At 42.3% G+C, this 25,801-nt stretch overlaps 1 protein-coding gene across 2 annotated transcripts; it reads right to left on the bottom strand.

Annotated features, from left to right (window-relative positions):
• Positions 1–25,801, bottom strand: LOC306835565 (semaphorin-4G-like). 2 transcript variants are annotated; one of them, XM_079362191.1, is made up of 17 exons: positions 25,450–25,801; positions 20,127–20,436; positions 13,694–13,842; positions 12,371–12,433; positions 12,150–12,248; positions 11,913–12,006; positions 11,719–11,832; positions 10,693–10,844; positions 9,413–9,588; positions 8,197–8,341; positions 7,069–7,291; positions 6,324–6,439; positions 6,056–6,210; positions 5,583–5,641; positions 2,738–4,413; positions 2,055–2,379; positions 1–929 (listed from the first exon to the last, which is right to left on the bottom strand). In XM_079362191.1, the coding sequence occupies exons 2-15, from the start codon at positions 20,254–20,256 to the stop codon at positions 3,404–3,406; spliced, it is 2,685 nt and encodes an 894-aa protein (XP_079218317.1). In that variant the 5' UTR covers positions 20,257–20,436; positions 25,450–25,801; the 3' UTR covers positions 1–929; positions 2,055–2,379; positions 2,738–3,403. The 2 variants fall into 2 exon arrangements, with proteins under 2 accessions (XP_079218317.1, XP_079218316.1); XM_079362190.1 differs by having other exon boundaries at positions 2,055–4,413.

Raw genomic sequence — 25,801 nt, 5'->3', positions numbered from 1 at the left:
TGAGGTTTAAGTATAAAGTTTATTTGAACTCTTTGAAATGTGAAGGAACCCACTGTCCTGTTACTCTGCCTGTTAGTTCAGTAAACGATTTGTTTTGTGCACAAAGTGGGTGAAACATGCAAATAGAAATCAAGCTAAAAGTGGACGACATTATAGTGACAGAAAAGCTGAATGATTCCTAATAAATAGGTTAGAGTAAAAAGGTGAATTGAAGCATTTTGTCCTCCTGCAAGACAGTTATAAATATAATGATTTTGTGCTGGTTCAGCCTCTGCATGCTCTTGGCTACCGTGCTCCTATTTATCATGTTTTTGTGTAACACAGGCGACTTGTGCACTAGGAAGATTTTTTTTGACAAGTGGCACTTAAAAACATCATTAACAATAACTTCAAAAACACGAGTTACAAAATGACAAAATCAATAAGCCTCATTTTAAAACCATTTTCCTTCATTTTTTTGCAATTAAAAAAAGGGCTCACATAGCACTTTTTAAACATCAACCGTGGCACTTTTCATCAAAATCAACATGAGTTATCCTTGACTTCAAGAGCCAAGAAAGCAGTGTTGAAAAATATTTCATGCAGCAGGTGTGACAGAAAGGTCAGAGTTTGCGTCAAGGCGTTCGCTCTGAGCAAACAAAGATCCACTGTCTGAGGGATAAATGTTCCTGGGTGAGTCACTGCAGCCGAGTATTCTCATTCCAGCTGTGTGTGAGCAAAGCTGTAGGTGCAGGGACTTTCATGCAGTAGCCCTTTCGCCAGCCTTTTATTCTCTTGTGCCTAAAGATGCCTAAAGATGGCAAATCTCATTTCACTGCTCATTAAAAGAACGTCTTTGCAGCCGGTCCCAGCCATCTGATGATGGTCGAGAGTTGGTGTTCCCAGGAAAGAAATTCAGAAGAATTCAAACTGACCCTTGCACATCGGACCTACGAGCAATAAACAGAAGAAAAAAACAGTCAGGCCCACGTTAATTGTTAGCAGTATCTTACTGATAGCCTTGCAAGAGCAGCTCCTGGTATTTACATCCTGCAACATTGATTTGAGGAGCTGTAACAGGAATATGAATTAATGAATTAAATCCCTGCTGATGTGTTCACCTTGTGTTGTGCTTTGAAACGAGGTCCAAGGGAGTCATTGAATGTGCAAAGCGTGCAGCTACGTCCTTCTCCTTTCATGTCTTTGATCATTGCCGTGACTGCAAAGCTCAGCTATTCAACTTTTGTGCTTTGCAAACCCACAGAAGCACGAAGAGCATCTCACACCCTGACACTGCAGTTAGAATCATTTAAATGTGCCTTTCTGCATTATGCAACAGGATCCCCTATGTAGAGGTATGCACTGCTCAGCTGTATGTGCATACACATAAGCATATGATGTGGACTTGACAGCTTCTATTGTGACACGCAGTGATAAAATACTAAACCCCAGCCTGAGCCCGAGGTTATGGGAAAATAATTGGGAGCTTGAGAGTGTGTTATCCTCTAAATCTCTAAGGAGATCTCTAACTCATTCTGCCTGTCTCTCTTGCCTTCTGCAATAAGGTCAGTCTTGTCATAAGATGGGCATTTAATTAACACTGCCCTCTGACAGGAGAACAACACTGAGATGCAGTGAGAGGAGAGACAGAAAGAAAATAAACAGGCTAAAAGTGAACTGGATTTACAAAAAAGAAGCCCTTAGTTTACGTTTTAATGCCCTTCATTCTTGGGTTTGTCTCATAAATGAAATCTGCTTGCAGGTCGTTAAGTGTTGATCTGTGAATCAGACCACAGCAGACCTTTTCATTTTTCATCTGTGAACTTAACCATACTCAACAAATTAAAATACAATCCTGCAGTCAGAGTAACGAGCTGCTGGCATATAGATGGATTCAAATCAATTATACTGCAAGATAACATTTTGCACTCTGTCTTCTGTATGTATCAGGTCTTTAAAATATTGATGCAGTGCCAAATGCACTTATTCTGTAATTCATTTTTGTAAGTGCTTGTTTGGCAAAGCGCCTGCAAAGGAGATGTATTGTGCAAGTAAAAACATAATTTTTTTTTTACCTGGGATGATTTGGGCTCTCGTCTCTCCTCGCACTCCTTCATTCTGTTATCTCCTGCGGGATGTAAGTCCGTCAGTGGTGGTTTGTGCTCAGTGGACACAGTCAACGTTTCTTTCTAATCCACTTGTGTCAGTCAAAGTCCAGCAGACACACTTGCAGCTCTTCATACTAAGAGATGGAGGATAGAAAAGCTCCTCCAGCCTGCTGCTCCTTGCGTCAAGGTCCTTATAAGGGTCCATTCACTCTTCCAAAGCGCTTTAAAACTGGTGTTTAAAGTGCATTAAAAGCAATAATACTGTCATCTCCTTCATGTCGTCGTTTACCATCTGGTGAAAGAATCACTGTTTAATATTTCTGCTATTGTGCAAAACTAATTACATTATTAGTATTTGCCTGGTGCCATTTGAATATATATTGACATTTGATATAAAACATTGGATCCAAATAATGTTTAAGTAATATGCATGGCCATTTGTTAGCAGACTGCAAACCAGCCTTTTTAAGGTGTTTTTAACCACTAAGTTTGGACTGTGATACGTTAACCTGTATATAATGTAATTGCTTACAAACTGTTAACGTATGCAGTCAAACGTTATTACATTTTTAACCACATATGAACTTTTATGATGAATTGAAAACTACTTCTCTAGATTGCGTTAAACACTTAAAGAATGATTAGCTCACCGTTTGTTAATGACGGCTGGTGTAAAGTGTCATGAGTTAGTGTTTATTATTTTGTGTTGGTCACCGCATTTGGTCGAGTCCGTTCTAAAAGTCATTGCCAACCAAATTCCCTCGGTCCCCACCTCCATTTCCCTCAATATTTATAATGTGTGAATGTCATGGTTTAAAAAATGCATAGGCCATCTGTGCACTTGTCAGTGCAAACAAACTTTGGCTAGCTGCCCTCCACTTGAAACCGAGCCAAATATGGCCGCCTCACAGCAGAAGTCTTGACATGTATTTATATTCCTGTGGGGCTCTGCTCTTTGTCAGAGTCGGTGAGTCCCGCTTTGTGCTTTGTTGCTCAGAGATGTGGGATCAGACTGACTGCACATGTCAGCAGGGCAGTGTGTAGGTGAGGTAGATTACTCTTTCCACTTCAGTCTTGATCCCTCGCTGGAATTTTTTACTTCAAACTTGTTAGTAGTTGAAAATGACAGATGACAAACAGCTCAAAGCTTCAAAAGTTGGAATGTACCATCGTTGAAAAAAAAATCCAAAGAAACAAATGTCGAGAAGACTCTGAGGTGGCTTTGGTCCGCACAAAAAAAAAAAGAAGCCATTTGTGGAGAACTTCAGCACCAGGTGAAACAGCAGTCCTCCCGCCACAGGGGGAGCTACATCATTCTATACAGAGCTCTCATCTGGCCGTGGAAGCAGCTGAGTGTGTTTCCTTTTCTCTAAAATCCTGTTGAGCTCCTCAGCAAAGGAGTAGCAGAGCGGGGACGAGTTTTCAGAATCGCTCTGCCTCAGCAATACATAACTGTTGCCGTTCATCCTCCGCAGGACGTTAGGCAGCGTGGCTGAAAGCCCGTTTGGGAAGTCGCACTCTGGAGAGGGAAGCTGAGGAGTGGGTGGTAGAGGGGGGGCTGGGGGTGGTGGCCCTTTACTGGCAAATGTGTGACCCTCACCAGGGACGATCTGAAGGAAGCCTCCCTCCTGAATGTCGCCATTCTGGTGCTTAGACACTCCATTACAAATTCCGTTGCCGTTGCAGTGGCTTGAGATGGTCTTCAGCTCCATGTGGGCGGAGTTTCGGCTCTGTTTCCTGTTCCTGTTGTGCCTCTTATGAACGGGGTAGGCAGCAGCTGCTGCACGTAATGAGTACTTCCCTCTGTTGCCAAGTCGTAGGCAGAAACCCACATAGACGAGGACGACGGTGAGGACCACACATAACGCTCCGAGGATTGTGATGAGGGACAGATACATGGCCTCCATGTTCCTGGGGGACAGCAGCTCTGAGTGTGGCAGGAGAGACGCTGGGGAAGGAGGGAGGGGCCTCTCGGTTATGTAATGCTCAGTGGGTGCTGGTATAGCTCCAAAGAGTGGGTAAGAGTCTTCTGTTGGTTCGACAGGAGGGGGAGGCGGCAGGTCCAGACGAATGGTGACATTGTAGGTTATTATGGGAACCTTGATGCCGTTCTCCACAGCGTAGCAGGTGTAGAGACCGCTCTGGTCCTGTCGGGCCTCGATGATCAGCAGGCCGTCTGTGCCGGTTCTGAAGCCAGAGTTGAGGCCGTAGCCCTGCAGCTCGCTGTCATCGAGAGTCCAGAGGGGCGTCGCCAGGTTGGAGCTAAGCTCACACTGCAGCAGCACGTCATCACCAACACGCACAGAGCGACTACGAAGGGCAACATCTGTAACACACACATCATAATACAGTGAGAAAGGGCTCCTAAGAAACCCATCATTTGATCCTTTTATTACGACTGACGACCTTTTATTTTCAAGTCTGTTAAATGTAAGTGTTCCTTTTAGATCTTATCTCACATTTTATTTCTTATGTGAATCATTTATTTTGGTCTGTACCTCCATTTCCTCAACTCTTGTGAATGTACAAGCTGCGGTGAACTCCTTGACCCTAGCGGTCTAAATGAAGTTGAATTTGAATGGAGCTGAATCGATACATAGACTGTTTATAGTTTCAAAAGTGAAGCAGAAATGTCTAAAAGCTGCATTCTGTCTTATGGCCCGCAGGGAATGACTTAAGTTGTCAAGAAAAGCTGTTTGTAACCAGAGACAATCGCAGCAACCAATTAGTAGATTTCTTTCCCTTAATGAACATTTTCCTGATTACTGTATTGTCTCAATGGCTGCTTTCAAGTCTTCGTCATAAAGCCTGATCTAATACTGTAAACTGGTCACTTTTAGAGTAACACTGAGGGTAAAGCAGGGAGTGCTTGAGGGCGGGGTTACCTGTGATTGACAAATGTAGTCATCTCTGGCTTTAAAAAAAACAAGATGGCAAACGCTACATCCCCAAATCTGGGCGCTCACATAGCAATGGTTGACATCTCATTACCACAGCCACGTCTATGATCTCACATTTGATGAAAACAAAACCTACCCCTGAGCTTCTGGCTTACAGTACTTCAGGACATGATGATTGCCTAACTTCTCTTTAATAATCAAAGCTTACTCTTAATAGTGCAGAATCTCTGATTAGCCATCATGTAAATTCCTGTCGTCCTATTACCTTGTAAAGAATAAGACCAACTTAGTGGGGCAGAAGTTTCTATATTTGATCAGATTCAAAGTGTGAAGTGAGAGAAGACATTAGCCTGACTTGAATATCAAACAGAATCCTCTCCAGAGATGGCAAAAATGTGATTAAAGAAGGGAGAGGAGGATTTTGCCAACGCAGTGTGCATAATCAACTTTCAAAGAGGCCTTCATGCTGTCTGATGACAGCTATACATCTTTCAAGTACCTCCTTACGTTCTGTATTTTCTGCCTCACTTTCATTATTCATTGGATTTTTCAAATAGCACAAGAAACGACAGCACAAGATGAGACCCCTGTTTACCATCTTCTGTGTTTTCGCATCCCTTGCTCCCATGCTGGACATCCTGGATTAAAGTGGATCTGTTAAAACAGGGAAGATAAAACAATAAAGTCTTTAATGCACAGAATAATGACTTACTGGATGTTGCTTTGAGGATGCCCGGTATTGTTGGAATATATTTTTTTCAGCATTTTTTGGACTTTTTCTGCCATTCATGCCTCCTACATCAATGACCTCCATAACATCTTCTACTCAGTTTGTGATTGTGTCCATATAAATCAGGACACTGTAAGTACACAGCTGCACGCTATCTTCACTATCACAGCCAGCATCAGATTTCTGCCAACATTGTGATTATGCAACAGCTCTGTGAGCCGACACTGTGACAGGGCATGGTGATACTTCAGGTTAGTCAAATCAAGCACACAAAAGGGCACCTGTGACACTTAAAACACCTGATCAAATCACACACAAATGAACCCTTCAGCACCCACCGTTCAGCCTGTGACATAATGTTCACACATTGGACTCCGCTCCAGGCACAGTTAGGGTCCCTGGCAAAGATGCAGTCATAGCAGGAGGTGTACCTGCCACAGTAAGAGAGAGGGAGCTGCACCACGCCTGAAGGAGAGCCCACGTACACACTCATCTGTGGGTAGAGAGGAGAAGATTTTTAATACTCTATTATTGATATTTGTCCTTTAATGTTTGTTTGTGTGTGTGTGTGTGTGTGTGTGTGTGCGCTACGGTCAGACACACTACCTGTTTTGCAGAAATTTGCAGGTTGTTAACAGGCTGTGGCTCCTCAAAGACTTGAAGCTCCTCGATAATATGCAGCTGTCCCTCGACCTCTACAGCTTTATGTAACCAGCCTTCATCTGCGTAATGCAAACACAGAGGAGCAACAGTTAAATTTAAGCACCGTTCGATCATGAAGGAGCCTTACTGCACAGTCTAAATGTGTTTCTGTTACAAATATAACTCTTGCTTCTGTCTTGTTTATGAGTCTACAGTACATTAAGTCATTGCTGATGGGAAATGAATAATCATGTTTAACAAACAGCAGAACCACGCTTGGATATCACTTTGTATAGTAAAATGGTTATTTATCTGAAAATACACCTCTGGTCACTTTTTCATTTGAAGACATTTTAATATCTCCTATCTGCAGAGAAGATGAAGTGTATAAAACTGGTATCACATGCTGCTAGACTGACTGTTATTTTTCGAGCTAGTCATAATAACAACCCAGTTCCTTTCGAGAGCTTTTTTTTTTTTTTTTGCTTTGTAGTTTTGGTAGAGAAGCAAGAAAGTTGGAGAAATGTACAGATTCTGTGCGATATATACAGAACGCTTTACACAAACTGTCCTCAGAGGAAAATGTGCTCCGTGGAACCCTGTTTGAAGATTAAATGCTACACGAAAAGTCATTGATTTAAGTTTCTGCAAGGCACAGAGGTTTACTTCACAAAATGTCCGTCAACAATTAATATCGATTCCCACACACCTGTGCCCATGTATAACACATGGTATGTTTGCCCATCCAAGGCTTGGACCATTTGTACCGCCACGTGTGTGTAGTCTGTGGTCCTCCTGAACAGGAGTGGACGTCCGTCTGAAGGCTGGACCTGCTGGGACATCAGAGGATGCCTTCTGACAAAATCCAGCACATCATCAGGCAGAGAGGTGGACACGTTGATACCCTTTGCCCTGAGAGCGGCTGTTATACACTGCAGGGGAAGAAGTCAGAGACAGCAATGAGATGAGGAGATGATAAGCAAGTTACGAGGCCGGATGTGGGCTGCAGGGGGAAAAGAGACATTTTTGGATCGTTTGTAATAAAGTTGTCTGGATATAGAGGCGGAAAGTGGAAGGAAGCAAGGATGTCACGAGGCTTAGCAAGATGGTCTGCAGGGAAACTTAAGCCTGTGGAAGATTGAGTTTGTGCAAAATGCAACTTCTCACTCGAGGCAACGAGGAGATGTGTATGTGGGTTCAGCAGACGGCTTGTGCTGACACACGGGCGACTCAGCTATCTCTGCACCTGACTAAGTGAACATCTTCTCTTTCTTTATCTGTCCTTTTCAAATGACTTCAGCCAGCTCCTCTAAGAGGCTTTCATGAGCTGAAGTTTAAACCCTTGACCGGTTCTCCTTTCCTTTTAATAGCAACATTAAAATTAAGTCCTACAAAGTGTCACAGTGACACTACAGTGGATAATGTCTACTCCTGCTCACGATGCCATTTCCACCACTGCCACTAAGCCATTGTCGCCAAAGCTACAGGCCGGAATTAATCGCCATGCAAATGTGTTTCAGTGACATAAGCTGGTTGTCTTTGAGCTCCATTCTTGAGGCTGCCACTCGTCCTCTGTATCCTTTTTCCTCCATCTTTCCCTCTGCTTCCTCTCTTAATGCTTTTTTACTTGGATCACTTTAATTTCCCCTCGAGGGATTTTCTGGTGTGAAATATTAGGGAATGAAGAGCAGGAAGATGATTTTTCGTTCATGTGTTCAAGTGACTGAGAAAGTGTGAGTGACATACTGTGAGTGTGTGTGTGTGTGTGTGTGTGTGTGTGTGTGTGTGTGTGTGTGTGTGTGTGTGTGTGTGTGTGTGTGTGTGTGTGCGTGTTTACCGTTCCCGGTCTTGGGTCAGGGATCTTTCCAGTGTATTCCTTCCACTTAGAGCCAGAGTCCTGGTTCTCCATGTAGGGTCCTTGAAAGGCCTCCTGAACTTCAGAGAGGGAGAACCGACACACTGCAGACGCCTTTACGTTTTTCCTGACAACACACACACACACACACACACACACATATACACACGCACACACACAGTAAGAAAAAGACCAGAACACATGGCCTTAAGCAATAGCAGCAGTAAACCTAGTGTTGTCATAGGGACAGCAGAACAAATACAAGAGAAGGTTCATACAAGGATGATAAGATGTTTTGTATCTCTGAGAGGAGAGCGAGGGAAGGAGGTGACTAAATGGAGGTGACAATGTCTAAATGGATTCAGAGGTGTAGAATTTCTCAGCAGTCCAAACTTTAAGATTAGATTAAGACAATTCATTTAGTGTTTCACAAACAAGGAATTTATTGAAAATAATGTGTGCATGTCATCTGCAACATTTTCAAAGCTGCATTAGCACATTTAAATGGAATATTTCTACTTCATCAACTTGTTTTTAAAAGTCGACTTTTATTGTGAAGCAACCACAGGAAATGTGTCTGTCTCTGAAAAAAACCAACAACAGGCCTGCATGATATAGATAAGAAAAAGATAATTGTACTAATATATAACAAACTATGTGCAGAAAAATAAACTAATAATATGAAAAGGGCATATTGGCAATGACATACATGTGTATCTCCTGTCCTTCATCTTCTATGCAGAACCTTTATTAAAAAATGGCCATTCTGAATCCAAAATGAATCCCCTTAGCATTTTCTTAACCACTAAAACGTCAACAAATGAATCTAATCTAATGAATTTTTTTTCATTAAGACCTTCAAGAAAGTCAAAGAACAACGAGCTAACCAGAGATGTCCCGAAACAACCAGAGCTCAAATCGTGTGGATTAAAACGCCAACATCTTTTAATCCATGAATCTGCATTTTCAAATCAATATTCGCTCCTTAAACTTCTTTCAAACTCCTGCACCCGTCTTCTCATCATTTGGAGGAAAAGAAAAGTTCTCTCCTCTCTTTCATCTTGACCCTTCCTGTCTTCTTCAGCTGGCTCAACCTATCGATCGCTTCCTTTTATCTTTTCCTCGTTCATTTACATATGCGTCCTCTAAGTCCCCGTGAGGCTGACATCTCAATAACACACACTAGTTTTTCACTCACCACTCCAAGCCGAAGATACCATAGAAAAGCGTTTCCTGTGGCGTGTGGCCGGGCATGACAAACATGCTCCGCAGCACGTTGAAGTGGAAGTCATACTCGGGCAGAGAACACGTCAGCCGGGCTTTGAGGAAGGACGTCCAGCGTTTCTGGAGAGTGAACTGGCCTCCTCGGTCCCCCTGTGGCAAGACCGATGGAGGAGAAGGACAAACAGAGGAGGAGGAGGGAGCAGACAGGGTCAAATGAGGTAAGGCCTGGAAGGGGGTAAAGTGAGGTAAGAGCTGGACTAATGACAAAACGAACTGAATGCTCAGCTCAAGGTGGCAAACAAAGTGAAGTGAACCTCCTAAAGAGAGCAACAGATGGCAAAAGGGAAGCGATAATGATGGCTTTAATAATGTAATGCTGTCCCACTGGTCCCAACGGCGAAGACAAGGTTTTGTATGCGAGTGTGTTTAGAGGTGGAAACTGTTGAACAGGATCACAATGAAATAGACAGATTCAACAATCCCGTTCTTTTAGAAATCAAGCAACCAGACTTCTCCTGCTGTCGCCTCTAAAGTTTCTTTTTTTTTGTGGAGTAGAGATTTTTACGACGCCTTTACAAGCACCCGATGGCTGCCTCTTGTGCTCTATGTCTGTTTGCAGTGCTGGCTGTGCGCGACCTCCAAAAACTGCTGCTTTGTGTCAGAAGAATCAGAATGCTCGTGAATGGTAGGTGCAGAGCGGATGCGACAGAGTCAACACAGCAGCAGGGACAACAATGGTGATAAAACAAGCTGATAGACCAAGTCTACAACGTCCCACATCTGTACCATGTGTCACAGTACAGCTACAAAACTGCCTTTCCAAATAGTCTTGAGACACATAAGATCAGTTTTAGAAGTTGATGAAAAAGGTGTAAAACTACAACAGTTTGGTGTTGATTCATCAGCGCAGGGAGGAAACAAGGCAAGGTTATCACTATGTAAAATTGAAGTAGTTTTAACTCCTTCCTGGGCAGGAGGAAATATACAATATTTACTTTAAAGCTATCAGAGGATGTTTAACAGTTCGTCTCTGCCCTGCAGCCATCCATCAGTCCTATTCTGAGACACACTGACTCTGCTACACATTCATCAGTTGGCTCATTTAGTCACACCAGGACCTTGTTACAAATGCATTCCCATCCAGCCCATCATCTAATATAGTAAAACTCAGCAAAGCTTCACTCCGTCTGATGCAATAATTGCAAATCAGCTTCTACAGCTTTTTTTAAATTTCATTTTCACATCTGCACTCACCTTACAAACCCGCGCCACCCGTGCCACCCTGCTGTGGCTGTAGGTCGTCGTCTGCTCCTGGCTCTTCTCCGTGAAGAAGAAGTACATTTTATCATCTGTGCCGCTGCTGTCCAAACTTTCCTTCACCAACGCAGAGCCAACAAAGTCCGCCTCTGTAGGAGTTTAAAAAAAAAGCATGCACTTACTCACACTGTATGTTATTCATCCACAGAAGTTAATCAGCACAATCTTTGAACACCTCATTACAAAGCAACCACCACCTGACAGAATTCAAAAGCACAGAGTGTCATTAAGGTCCAAAAAACGGTCCAATTACATAAAACAAAGTCGTAATGACCCAGTAATTAGTGAGGCAACTGCTGGAGCAGTGAAATTAGACAGCATGCTGGCATAATGGAAGCAAAGAGTCTCCACCAAGGCCAAAAACAGTGCCAGCATCTCACGTACAAAACACACACACACACACACACACGCACACACTGCTGCAAACAGCAGACCGACTTGGCCCCACTAGTGAACATGTACTTGTAACTGGACATGTTACCAGTACAAACCAATGAGTGGAAAGCACATACTGGCGAGCAGGAAAGCGTATGAAGCGGCCTTATTATTTATGGGAGTTTAGATCCCACCAGTTCCACATTGGTTGCTGGGGATGGATTCTCCTGAATATAATCTGCTGCATTCACTCATTGGCACACCCCGACCCCCTGTAGACATTTTAGTAGGCTGGCTGGTTGGAAAAGTACGAACAAAGTCAGGGTGAAATATCCGACCTTTTATCTTCACACATGCAACCCCACCCAACGTTTTTCATACAGAACAGAAACTCTGAATTACAGTTTAAGATTCCTGCCTCTAACGGGCTGTGTGAACGGAGCAAGCGTCTTGACTGCACTGCCTCCGTTATGGTTGATATGAATCTTAACACGGGTTTCAGCTCTTTGACAGGGAGAAAGGTTGACCTTTTGGGGCCATCCTGTCACAAAAGCCTTAAAGCTTTATCAATCCAGGAGAGTAACTCACCGTTCAGCCAGCGAGTGGGGGCGTCTTCTGTCTTCAGCGCGGGAAACGGAGAGTTACGTCGGATATCGGCAAAGCCCCTGAAAGAATACTGGGCAGCTGTATACATCTGCTGATCTGCAGAAAAAAAAGAAAAAATCAGGTTATGCAGAAGTGTATAAAACCCTTGAAATGACTGACAGATGCTAAGAGCTTACCAATGATGAGTCCTGTGTAGCCCATTGTGGGGCCATATGGGCATTTGTCTTTACCATCTTCAGGCTGAGATGATATCACGAACCTCTCCTCGTGCTATACAGCGGCCAGAGGATGATGCTTCTGTTAGTTTATTTTGTGAATGCAACATTTTTTTCAGACTATAATTGCACTACTATAGGTATAGAAACAAACTATCAGCACTGAAAAGGGTTGTGAGGGATTCTACATTGACATACTATGTATGCACAGAGTGGTCTGAAGGCATAAGTCCCACACATGTAGAGGTGTGTGGAGTTGAACCTCTGCAGGAAGCGAATGTGATTAAAACACTCCGTCTGCAAAAGGAAGAGAAAACCAGAAAAGATATGATGTTTAGGGAATGTCATCTTCTGGAGAGAAGCAGAAAGAAAAAAAAGAAACAGATGTACTGAGGGAGAGAGAACGACTAAATGCCTACCTTATTGTCTTTTCCCTTGAGCATACACTCAAGTTTTTGCTGAGAGGAGGCCTCCCACTCGATCTAAAACACACCACAGTTAGTCAGAAAGAGAGAGTGATGGTGTAACATCACTGACTCGCATAAAAATTAAGCACAATACCGTTGATCTGACAGCATAAAAACGGAGTTTTATCTCTCCTGAATCATTTATAAAAAAAGGAATGAAGCCTTCGCAGCCTCTGAATGAAAGACATTTACTGACTGCCTGTTTTTTCAGACCTATCTGTAACAAATTAAACAGACTTCACACATTTGTTTTTAAAGCAAGACACGGTGGAGTGGTTCTGTGTTAGTGTTACACACACACGACAGCATTTACGCCTAATGACAGACATCACTGCTGTCTTAACAGAATTAGCATAGCAGCTTCACATCATGTTGTCAGCAGGTAGCAAACACACAGCAGCTCGAAGGATGAGAGAGCATCACCCGTAATGAAATGATCCTGCATAAAGCAACACTTCCAGGAGCAGAGTCAGTCACAGCAACACTGAATAAATACTGTGAATGGGTTGTGTCATTGATTGACATTTACGTTGTTCTCTTTGACTAATACGTGCACTAGCAGAACCTTTGCACATTCTAAACTATACCGATGTATTCATGGAGTGTAGATGCATTACATAGCAATAACAGTATAAACTTCAGTCTGAAACTGCATGAAATATTGGCTGTTTAAGAAGAAAATTGTAATGATAATGTTAATAATAAGAGAGAGAAGAAGGTCAAGTGTTAAAGTATATTTATATTCAGCATTAATTAAACTCTTTTGTGGGGACATTTTTACAAATGTCTGGGCAGAAATTGGGCAGTGTTTTGGGCAGAAATTGGTGTTAAAACCAAAAACTTTTTTTCTTGATGCAAATATTCCCTCGTTTTCCAAAAATATTTCCTGAACAGAAACCAGGTTAGGTTAAAACAGAAATAATGCTAATTATTGCATTCATTAAAAACTAATTCTGTGTTCGACGCTTCAATCTGAAAGCTGTATCTATTCTGAGGACATACAGTTGATATTTTCTTCTCATTAATATGTGAATTCATGCAGCATATCCTCCTGTGCTGTTAATGCATTGTTGTGTAGAAAGTAATGTGAATACACACAAACAAAAACACACAAGGGGGTAACAGGAGACAAAGAGTTTTGCCTCGAAATGAAAAGGCGTTGCCTGAAAAAAGTTTCTGTCCTGTGTCATGCAAATGAAGCCGACTCAGAGTTAAAGATATGGAAACAGAGGTACACGACTTGCAGCAGCACAGAAACAAAACAAACAGACTCACAGTGAGTGCAGAGCCGGCTGAGATGTCAGAGGCATTAAGAGCGAATACAGCCCCACGAGCCCCCACGTAGAGACGCTCGCTGTCAGCCTCCAGCAACATGGTGCTGTAGTTGACTGCAGACGACTGGAAACGCCTGCAGCCCTGAAGACCTGGGAGAGGAGAGGAGAGGAGAGGAGAGGAGAGGACAGGAGAGGAGAGGAGAGGAGGGGAGGGGAGAGGAGGCGAGGGGAGATGAGAGGAGAGGAGAGGGGAGAGGAGAGGAGAGGAGAGGAGAGGAGAGGAGAGGAGAGGAGAGGAGAGGAGAGGAGAGGAGAGGAGAGGAGAGGAGAGGAGGGGAGATGAGAGGAGAGGAGAGGAGAGGAGGGGAGATGAGGCGAGGGGAGATGAGAGGAGAGGAGAGGGGAGAGGAGAGGAGAGGAGGGGAGAGGAGAGGAGGGGAGAGGAGGGGAGAGGAGAGGAGAGGAGAGGAGAGGAGAGGAGAGGAGAGGGGAGAGGAGAGGAGAGGAGAGGAGAGGAGAGGACAGGAGAGGAGAGGAGAGGAGAGGAGAGGAGAGGAGGGGAGGGGAGAGGAGGCGAGGGGAGAGAAGGATGTGTTGTTAATGAAGGTGTACTTTTAAATCCCTGATTGATTCTGCTTGGTTAATAAAGCCAAACTGAAAATGATGTTCTTAAGAGTTACATCACATACATCCAAACAAAGAGCATGCTCTTCATTAGCTGAGTCAGTGATGTGATATGTAGATTAATTGGTTCTTCAATGGAGGATTAAGCAAAATGTAAATATGACAGACCCAAACATTTATGTAAGCTAAAAACAAAGCTTCCTGTTGTTGTAGCTCTTCAGCTACAGCCTGATTGGCAGTCATAAAGCTACACACACTACATCCTGGGTACCTCCGCTGCTATTGATTACAGTCTGTCTCGATGGGAACACCTTTGTGTAAACAAAGAACACGTTCCAGGAAACAGACCCCTTTGTTTGCATCCACATTTTCACAAATACTCCAGGGAATTGAAGTCTGCATCTGATATATTCCCGGCTATACAGACAAAATATTGATGCAGCAATATATTATTACACTCACTCTCCTTAGTTTCAATTTATACAATCGATATCTTACTTTAAAAAACTGTAACAACAAACCTTCATGACTTCCTGACAGTAATGCTTATGACATGAATCAGGGTTAGGGAACAGAAGGTAATTGGGCAGAGAAGAAGTTGCGCGATAAAAGAAGAAGAAGAAGAAGCGGAACGATGTCAGAAAGCTGTGAAAGAAGAAGTTAAAAGATGAAGCGTGAAGCTGACACATTTCTTCTGCACACGACCTTTTAAAGGGCATTTTATATGATTCAGTTCATTAGATATTGATATTGACATGATATGATCTATGATTGTCTGGCAACATATCAATTATGGCAGAATGGCAGAATGCATCGTGATATTGTCATCATTGTAATGGAGTAGTTGATGATTCCCACCCCAAAAACAGACTTAATTGTCATCTGGATTTTGAAGTGAAATTCAAAAAGAGTGTGTACATTCATACAGTAGCACATCTACAATCTCATATTCTTGTAAAAAAAGACCCTGTATGTGAATACAGTTATTACTCTGAGGGCGGGTGGTGATAACAGCACAATAGAGGGAGCTCTTTTTCAATCACACCTGACAGCACGAGGATAAAAGCAGAGACAGAAATCTCTTCATCCTCTGTGATGGAGTTCTCGCTGTATCATTGATGATCGCCAGTGAACAGTTGTAAGGAGGCCTTGCTCTTTTTTCAGACTGCAACATATTATTTCTATACTTTGCTGTGCTGTATTAGCTGCACTGACATTCTCTCCACTTGACTTCAGCGCTCCAAAAACACATCACAAAGGAGGTACAAAACGTCTTTCATTCTGACAGGAGCAGTATTTTAGTATTTCTTTTAAAACTGTGAAAATGGATGAATGAATGGATGAATGTCATTCTTTTATGAGAAGATGATGTTTCAGTAAGGCCTGAGCGATAAAACGATTTAAGATAATTATTACGGTATAATCAATAATCACAACGTAATTTCTCTCACTATTAACGTTGCAATTGTTTGATAGATTTAAACCTGTAGTTACATCAGAAGACATGCGAGGCTAAAACAGGCAACACGACAAACCTTTTCCACCATTTGAAACAGGAACACCAGTTAAAACACACAAGCAAGAATGACCAAAGTCCCCAAACCAGTTAGTGGACCCTCGTTACGCACCGGGCCGGTGAGAGCTCATGACTGTGAAATGTTCCTCTGTCTAAGTATAGTGACTCATCTAACATCTGACTTTGAATTTAAAGAAATAATTATTTTACACTTATCGAGATAATTATCGATGACGGACATTTTTCGTCATATCGCCCAGACCTAAGTTTGAACATTGATTTGTTAATACATAAACATTTTAGGCAATTCTGATGATTCATTGTGAACTTTTCTCATCAAGACGAACAACAGTGATGGTCTAACACATAAAATAAAGCCACAAACTTGGCAGCATCAGCATCCCAAATAAGGATGTTCAGCTTTCATCTGGTTTGTATCAAGTTATATATAGAAAGGATGTGAACAATGAAATGTAACTTCACTGTGGACCAAAAGCCCATGGATTAGGCTTATGCTGCATGGCTTTAAGGAGCAAGCAAATAATAAAAAGAAGCCAGACAAATAAGATTTGGAGACCCAGTTCCACTTAATGTGAGTTTTTTTTTCCTTTGCTCATTCTGTGTGTCCACTCGGACACTTTTTCAGGCTGTATTGGGAAGCTCCTGTATTAAAGGACAAGTTACCTTATGAGTTAACGTCTTACATGCACTCAGCAGGGCCACGAAATGCAGCTACATACGAATGTAAATAGACACATTAAGAAGAACAGCCACAAAGTCACTCACAGCAGATATGCAATGCTGCAGTGCAGAGTTACGTAAGCTCTAAACATACAACATATCAGGACGCCACTTAGCCTGGGTAAACATTACACTTCTTTCAACACACGCACACACACTTTAAAGTCACAGAGGCTGTAATTACAACAATACCTCCACCAGTGATGTCAGTCAACAGTGCCAGCCTATGTGGAAAACAAACTGTTGTCTTTTAATTAAGCATCTAATTAAAAACTATGTGACGTGCCGAAAGCTGAGCAGGTTCAACTGTCAGCTGGGGGTGGAGATCTGGCAGCATTCGAACCATACAAACTCGACAGGCAGCCACTTTTATGAGAAAACAGAAGCTCAAAAAGGCCAAACAGGAAAACATCAGACTTCCTTCATCTTCAGCCAATCCCCCCCCCCCCCCCCCCCCCCAAGCAGGCTGCATGTTATCAGAGAAGCTGTCATTAAGATTCCAATCAGCTGCTGCACAACACAATCCACTCTGCTCACTTTGACTGCAGCAGAGGCAGCATTCAGCTCCCATCTCACCCTGCTCCTGGGTGATCAGGATGTCTACTTTTCCTCCCTCTTTCTCAGTAAGAGGAAGAGGAGCATCAGCTGAATGGGATTTTCTGAACAATGTGTGATGTGAGCGTGACAATGTGCAAGAAGACGAAGCAATAAAGCAGAGACGATTCCCGAGTTTCCTCAGTGTAATCCAAGCATTAGAGAACACAATGCCTGACAGCTGGAGCCAGGTAACTAAAAACAACCTCGCAGAGAGTGTGACGCAGCAGAGGAAGATTTATTGACGAGCACATTTTAGCCTCGGATTACATGATCGAGCGAGGAAAGGCATGTTTGATTCGTTCTCCAGGGAGAGAAAAGGAGGCGATGAGAGGAGCCCAGATGATATTATTTACTAAGCAAACACTTGGAGGGACCTCAGCTGATCAGCAAAGTACACAGTGTTCAGGGACACACGCACACACACACACACACACACACACACACGCAAGTACACTCACTGAACCTCTAGGCATTGGACTGTGACGTGACAACCTTACATAAAATTCACAGTCCAGCGTCAGATCTGTTTACGGTTCAGAGTATTCTGACATGAAAACAAGCTGACTGAAGAAACTGAATAAACAAACTTAAATCCATCCACTGAAACTGTTTGAAGTGCGGCACAGTTCTCAAAATACCCGACAGGTTGAAATCAGTTTGTGTACTAAAAAAAGGCATAGAGGTGTATGACTAGTTTTTTTATTTTTTTATTCTGACAACATACTCTCACTGTTTTGTCAGCTTTTAGTATCTCCAAACTGGGGAATAGTGTTTTAAGCCTATTAATACAACTTTTGATTTTCAAAATGCACATATGATTCAAAGTTTAGTGTTGTTGTGGTACTTTCCTTGTGGGCATGCCTGTGTGATGGACTACTACCGCACACGGGTTTGAAGGCTCTGCTTTTAGGTTGCTAAGAAACACAGAGATTAGAGGGATTAGCTGTAAGTTTGTATATCGAAGTCTTCTCATCAGGAGGAGGGAAGCAAAAAAACAAAACTGAGCTACAGGGCAAGGTAACGGTATCAACCGAGGGCAGAGCAGCCAGGGAAAGAAGAAATTAATAAGGAACAAATGAAGTGGAGGAGACAGAGCTTTAGTGCAGCGGCGTAGAGACGGATGGTGGAGGAGGGGGATGGAGGAGAAAGACGACGGGGCGGCATGTGTAGGAGGACCTGTGGGCCAGCTCGAGCACAAAATGCTGACTTACAGAAACTGAGATAAAGGTATTAAGAGAGGTTCAGAGCAGGAGGAGGGAAGATGGATAATGAGGGTAAGTAGGTGATGTAGTGTGAGAAAGATAAGTGTTTGAAAAAAAGAGGAGGGGATGTTTCTTCTACAAGTTAGTGCGGAGGCCGAGGAAGATTTCTTTCACACGGCTTTGTATCAACAAATAAAGTCCAGGATCAGATAACAACTCGAAGGAGACATTTGCCCACACACAGCACATGCACACAAAAGAAAAAAAAAATACACTATACAGGAGTGATGCGACATACTACAACAGTTGTCATGGATACGGTGCTTCTTCCAACAACCTACAGTCGTGTCGGTTTCCCTGGATGCTCTGCAGGGCTGTGAGTGTAAGCACTTCACTCATCTACCACTGACTCTGAAGCACCTCAGGCTGCATATCACACGAGACAATTTCATACAACAAACAAACGTCTGATTTCAAGAAAAGAGTTAAAAATGGTTTACAGAGGAGGCAGCCGCTGTTTGGAGAAAAATGGCATCAGGAGAGAGTTGAGAGAATCACGATGAAGGAAACTGAACAATATAAACAAAGAGGGTGACACCTGTGATAGTACAACAACAGACCTGCTGCTCTGAATGTTAAGCATGGCATTAATGTTTCAACCACAGGTCAGTTGTTCAACTTTTGAAAATCTAAGTGGGAGCACCTTCAAGAGATCTGTTGGCCTGATTGTACCATGCTACATTAAACAGCATTAAACTTACTTTACAATTGATGAACCTAAAAGTGCTCACAAACTGTCTAATACAAGGTTCAAAGAAAGAAGGCAGCACCTGTAAGACTAAGATTAGAGATATGTTGGGATGTAAAATATTAATATTATTATATAATATATGTAAAATATTTAAGAGTCATATTAAAAATGGAACGGTCGCAAGTTAAAAAATATTGTTTTAATTCATGACAACGTACAAAAATGGTTTCAGAAAAGATAACTGAAGAGAAGCTTAAGAGAAAGAAGCAGCACTATGTAAAGCTTTTCACACAGAGATGAGCTATGAGTCATTTTAAGGTGAACTGAATAAAATGACCGATCTGATAGACTGTAGAGCACGCATTCAGTCTCAGAGATGTTACCCGTTGATTTCAGAAAAGCCCATCGACGGCGGTCACCACATTGATGCAGTGACACCACCTATTTTTTGATTAATGTTGAAACAGGCAAACAGGTGGAGCTGAGGAAGGCCTTAAGCCTCCTGGCAAACAGTTACAACACACTTAACAGAGCTGCACCCTTATTTATGCAAATGTATGTAATGAGTCTTAGTCTTAGTGTGGTCATAATGGTTATGAGTTATAATAAAATTTGATATACAGACCAAAATCATTTTTAAACCAAGCTGTAAACATGATGGAATTAACATGCATTTTAATATGGGCTCTTGGGGGGATTCCTTAGTTTCTTCAGCAAGCCTCAAGTAGACACTCAGGGAACTACAGCCTTTTGCACTTCTTAATTTTGTCTTAATTTTGTAACACCTGAGGTTGCCACTTCAATACCACACATGAGACTTCTTTGGGTTTGACTGTAATCTAATATATAAAAATAAGCTACAGGTCGTCTCAAGGTATTAAAGAGAAAAAGTGTTCAATCTTTAAAAGGTCAAATCAGAATGTTTTTGAACAATGTTATGAACCTAAAAATAAAAAAAGACCAAACCCCCTTTGTGTGTGTTTTTTTTTGTGTTCATTCTTACCGCTGCTCAACACAGTGATGCGTGGACTCACATCCAGGTCCAGCGGCGGTCTAAACGGATAGCCTGCTGCCGCACACACACAGCAGCTCAGCAGCAGGAGCCGCGCTGTAGAGGATCCAGCTCCCTGCATCTCCACTGAGGGTCTCACGGGACACTTACTCTCTTTCGACCGGGGCGTACACTCATGTGAAGCACTCACACAAACATATTCAGCCTACGCCTCACATACGCCCCTGCAAACACACGCCGACGCACTCACACAACCACACTGGCTGGCTCTTTCAAACTGCTGTAGATGAGAGTGAGTTACCTGAAAAGATAAAACACACAAAGAAAACCATCTGTGTTAAAAGTCATGATTCCACACAGAGAAACACAACATGTCACCTCAGACAGTCAGAGGCGATCACACAAGCTGTCAAAGTTAAACGTCTCGGCCCAAACAAAGTAAAAGAGCTGATGTGGAGGATTTCACGAGGATGACGACAGAGATATGAAAGACGCACAAAGTGCTTTTGACTCGATCGGATTTTGCAGGCTTGTGTAGCTCAGCGGCGCTCTGTGAGACCCCGGCTGCCTCTGCATGTTGCAACGTCTGCAGCTGCCGAGTCTAAACACACAGCTGAAAATATCATTAACCAAACAATGGCTGTCAAAGAGAGCTACGTGCCGATATCACGAGCAAACACGTGGGGATTAAACGTCCATGTGGAGCAATCCGAGCAGATCAGGTGTGAAGCCAGTCCAAACAGCAGACGTACCTGAAGAGAAGCCAAATCCAACGAGGAAGGGGAGAGACTGTGAAATATGATAATCTGTGAAATATAGGTGTTGTGATGAGATGTGTATCCCCCCCTTTTTGGGGTAGTGAGCAGGGGAGGTGGAGGGGGAGGGAGTGGGTGATGTGTTTGTGTCACCATCACATGCAGCAGTGCACACACGCCGACACAGTGAGGGACACAGACGGCGGAGCGTCACAAACAATAAATGGTGACCTCTCTCTTCTCTTTTTTTCATCACCGTTTCCTTTCAAACACTCTCTCTGTCTAAACACTCCACCACTGTCTTAAAAAAAAAAGCTCCCATCTTCAAATTTAAACACTCAAAAATGCCCTGCCTTTCATGCCCTAAAAAGCCAAACTCTCCATAAACACATGGATGGATGGAACCACAGGCCGACTCTCTTTAGTCCTCGCTGTCCCTCGGGGGTTGACATCATCAAAATGGCAGGCTCACAGGCTGCATGATGTAACGTAAAAACTCCACTGTGTGCAGGTGTGGAGAAGAGAAAGTCAGCTCACTGTGATTTTAACAGCAGGTACAGAAAACACAGAACAGCCAACATTCACTGTGGGTATATTCTATACATGCGATATGTTATCTTTCACCACTGTTCAAGCCCCATGATGTTAGCGCTGTAAGACTTCTATGGACAGCTACTACTCCAGATGATCTGATCCAGGTAACAGAATAAGAAATGCTCAGTGAGTGTGCAGCAACGAATTGATCTGATACAAAAATCAACCTGTTTCTTCTTCTCCCTAACAATATGTACAGCTCCTCCATCGCACTTCTGTACATATTTCATTTTATATATCTTTGTTCATAGATTTTGTTTTTATCTCGTACGTTGCTGCTGGGCGATTTGTCCCCAACGAAATGTCGCTGTATTGCATACAATGACAATAAAGTGTTTTAACTGTATAACAGATGATCGGATCTTAGCATCATTCCTCAACATTTGACGAGTTTTGACATCAATTTTCCTTCTTCTGCAGACTCCCTCCACACTTAGTTTTATTCTCTGATACAATCTAAGCAGAGGACTTCCTTCCTGATAAAATTTCCTGTGATGCATTTCGAAGTTGAGAATGTTTACTCAATAAATCTGAGCTTGGTCAGCTGCCAGAAGTATGTTTTTTTTAATTATTTATTTAACCAGGAAGAGAAACTCACTGAGATTAAAAAAATGTCAAGAGGGTCCTGGACGTCCAATAAGAACAACAAGCAAACACACTGAAAAAGTTCACATTAATGAATACTTAAGTCATTACTCGACAGAAAATAAATGATCATCTATGAAGTATTTGCTCTGATCCGGCGCCTGAAGTGTGAGGATTAGTCTCGTCTGTTAATTAAAATACTTTTGGGTCTTGTGTTTGAACAAAATCAGCAATTGTGAAGATGTCCCCTCGGATTTTAAAATGTTCAATATTTGTTTTTTTTTAAACATTTAAACATTTAAAAAATTTAAACATTTAAAAAATAATCAACAGAATGACCCGACAGAAGTAATCAAGCGAAGAAGAAGAAAAAACTGTCCCCGGTGGCGATTTCATTACTTGGACAGAGAGGAAGTTGGAGATAAAAGTACATTTGACAAAAATCTTCACAGTGATGGATTTCAGGTCACTGCTCTCTGTGCTGAAGCGACAGAAAGCCAGAGGCTCCGACGGATGGAAATCAATCTTTGGAAATGTAATGCACAGCCAAATTATGTTCTTCCAGTGGTGGAGAAATGTCCTCAAAATAGAGAAAGCAGGTGTGTACGAAACTCCAGTTGAGTATTTTTAGGTTTTAAGGCTCTGTTCTTCTCCCAGTGTGGCAAATAGACTTTAGGGACAGCAATTAGTTCAGTCAAACATTCTCCAACAGGATGTATTTCCTCTCCTGATCCAGGTTAAACACAGTTAAGGTGTGTCAATTACCCTCTTAGCTTTGTCTGAGCTCCCCTTTAAAAAAGGTGGCAGAGCAGGTGAAATGAGGGGCTCTTTACAAATCACACATCTGAACACAGAAAATCACTGGAATGGACAGCCAGGGTCTAAATTCTTCCCATCTGTAAGTCATAGCGGGCTTGATGCAGTTTTATAATCCTGTCGGGATCCAAATGTTTTCACGGGAAAACGATGAGAGAGAACAGAAATAAGGCAAAGAGGAGAGAGAGAAGAACAAGCTATTCAGGTGAAAAATACTGTCAGAAAAACCAGCAGCAATATGCAAAAAGGAGAAACCAGTTTCCGATTCTCTGTCCCCTTCAAACCATTCCCCTAAATGCACACGTCTTTAATCATTAATTGGTTGCTGAGCACTCCAGTCAAACATTTTAGAAATGAGACATGTTGGAAACACAATGAGCCCGAGGAAACGGTGCCTGTACCCACATGACCTTAACTTTTTATTCCGTCTGCCTCCTGATCTGTCTGCTGGCTCTCAGTCCCATGACATTCATCCTCGGAAATAGATTTTTATCAGGCTATTAGAAAGTGTCTCTAAACCTGCCTGAATAGCAGAGAGCAGAGCACTGCGGTGACAGCTCCATCAACAGACAACAATTGTCCCAAAGGACTCCCAACTCTCTGTTTTGGAGTTGGATGTGCGCTTGTGTGTGTGTGTGTTGTTGAGTCTATGTGCTACAAAAGATTACAGTCAAAGCCATTGAGCTGTGCTTCCACAGAGGCAGACTGCTTTTAAACACTTTTGTCTAACAGACAGACAAAAGGAAGCAAACTGAACTGAACTCTGTTTGCTCTCAATACTGTAGCCTTATACTTCGTACAGTCACTTTTTAGTGAATGTAACACTGGCTTCTTTGGACTTTTCACACTGATGGAAAGCTGTGATAAAGTGTTGTATTGTCAATGCACTCATTTGTTTTTTTACAATCTTTTTTATTCGACACAACAGAGCTTATTTGTGTCTGTGACGGTCTTCCACTCATCGCTGCCTCTCTCTCTCTCTCCGGGTCGACATTTGGCAATGGGTCAGTATGTAAAGTCTAAAAAGTCGTTTTTTTAGAAGGTCTAGTGATGTAGATATTTACACCAGAATTGGAGAAGGGGTAACACGTACCAAACCTACAACTTTTAATTATTTAAATTATTAAAAATTATTTTATTATTATTGCACTGGAGCAGATGGTTTCTTGGTTTTGGACAATATTAAAGTTCAGTTTTGAGATCACCTTTAGTTTAAACCCTGTTATAATATTTTACATTATAAAGTGGTGAAGAGAGAAAAGACAAAAGAAAAAGGTTGTATACGCATGTACTGCACACTATCCAACCCCAGATCACAAAGGGGGTCTAGAAAATGTGGTTTGAAAAAGAGCAATATGTGAGGCAGAATAACGAAGGCAGAATCCCTCGTCCAAGACAGACAGACAGACAGACAGACAGACAGACAGACAGACAGACATGCTTGTTTTTGTGTGTGTAAGAAAATATAATATTAGAAGTCTGCAAACCTACAGTATGTTGAAAAGGATTCTGGATATGTGTTAGAAATTAAGATATTTTAAGGAGGATAAATCCTCTGTTTTCCCTGATAGGGCAGGCTTCACTCTGACTCTGAGCTTTGTGTTTTTCATAAACATTATCAGTGTTGTCCCTTTGGACTGAGCTAAATCTAAATTAGAGGCTTCAGCAGAATATTGGCTTTCTATAACAAGCAATGGTGACGGATTTTATTTCTTTTTCAGATAAAAAAAACAAAAACATCATCAATTTATAACCCAACCTAACATTTGAATAGAAATGAGTTCAAATCATGTCAAACTATCCTTTGAAAAACAACAGGAAGTAAACATCAAGGAGATAATGTGATTATGTGTTCTTTCTGCTGTGTTTACCAGGACTGTGGATATTTAACACGTTTCCTTTCACTTCATAAACTACTCCATCCTCAATGATTAAAAGACAAAACAAGTCGAGAAGTGAGTTCACTGGGTTTCCTTTTATTCACAATGATTAGATCACAGGTAACCCATCAGCTTGGTGAGGAGCTGGCAGACTGCTCCTTTAAAAAAAAAAGATGAATCCAGCTTTTAAGCACCTTCAACCTCATCAGTTTGTTTACAGCTGATTTACTCTAATCAGACCTGTTCACCTGGCACACTGCCATATCTCATTCATACACTATGAATCACCAGCTGCACCTTCTAGTTTGCACGTTGATCGCTTGTCAGATTGAAAGTCATACCACCAATGTAAATGAGGGATACTGTGATGCAGTGAAATGAGGCAGGAAGAGACACAATGGTGGTTTAAATGTAGCAATTAGTGCACAAACTTATGTCAGATCTCTCCTCAGTTTAATGTGAAAGTGCATGTTCAATTCCCCGCAATTTAAAGAGAATGTGAACCGATGATCTCAGGAAAATTAGCCATGTTTTTAAAACAAGACTTTCACTGTAGGGTCCAACGTAGAAATACATTAAAAGGTACCAGATTGGAAGACAAAGGTGAAGGAAAACTCCTAACTGAGTGGCCTATAAAGGTAGCCTATTTAAAGGAGCAGAGGTGTAATGTCCAGTTTGTCTTACCTGCTGTTCAAATTCCTCGAAGATAAAGATATGTACGTTTCCTTGAGCTTCCGATAATCCAACTGGACTTTTGCCTGTGAATACACTGACACACAAACACCCACTGAATGACACGCAGCGGGGCTGACTGAAGCGCCTCTCCACTCATTTGCCGTCACAGGTGGCCCGCCCTCCCACGACGCATCGACCGGCAGCAGCCTCCTTAGCAGATAGTCCGGTCCATTTCGCCACCAAGTGTGTGATAATTAAGAGAAAAGACAGTTGCTCTTTCGTTCCCTAACTATTTTTGTTTGTATCGCAGTGTCTCATGAGCGCCAGACCTGTGTGAAGACGGTCACAGTGTAACAGGCAA

Source organism: Symphodus melops (assembly GCF_947650265.1).
Source record: "Symphodus melops genome assembly, chromosome: 15".
In the NCBI taxonomy this organism is placed as follows: Eukaryota; Metazoa; Chordata; class Actinopteri; order Labriformes; family Labridae; genus Symphodus; species Symphodus melops.
This window is presented reverse-complemented; position numbering and strand designations above follow the sequence as displayed.

Coding starts and splice junctions, on each gene's coding strand:
- LOC306835565 (XM_079362190.1), bottom strand. CDS start 20,256: ATGCAGGGAGCTGGATCCTCTACAGCGCGGCTCCTGCTGCTGAGCTGC. Junction 12,249..12,370: donor TCAAGGGAAAAGACAATAAG/GTAGGCATTTAG, acceptor TTCCTTTTGCAG/ACGGAGTGTTTTAATCACAT. Junction 6,211..6,323: donor TGCAAATTTCTGCAAAACAG/GTAGTGTGTCTG, acceptor CTCTACCCACAG/ATGAGTGTGTACGTGGGCTC.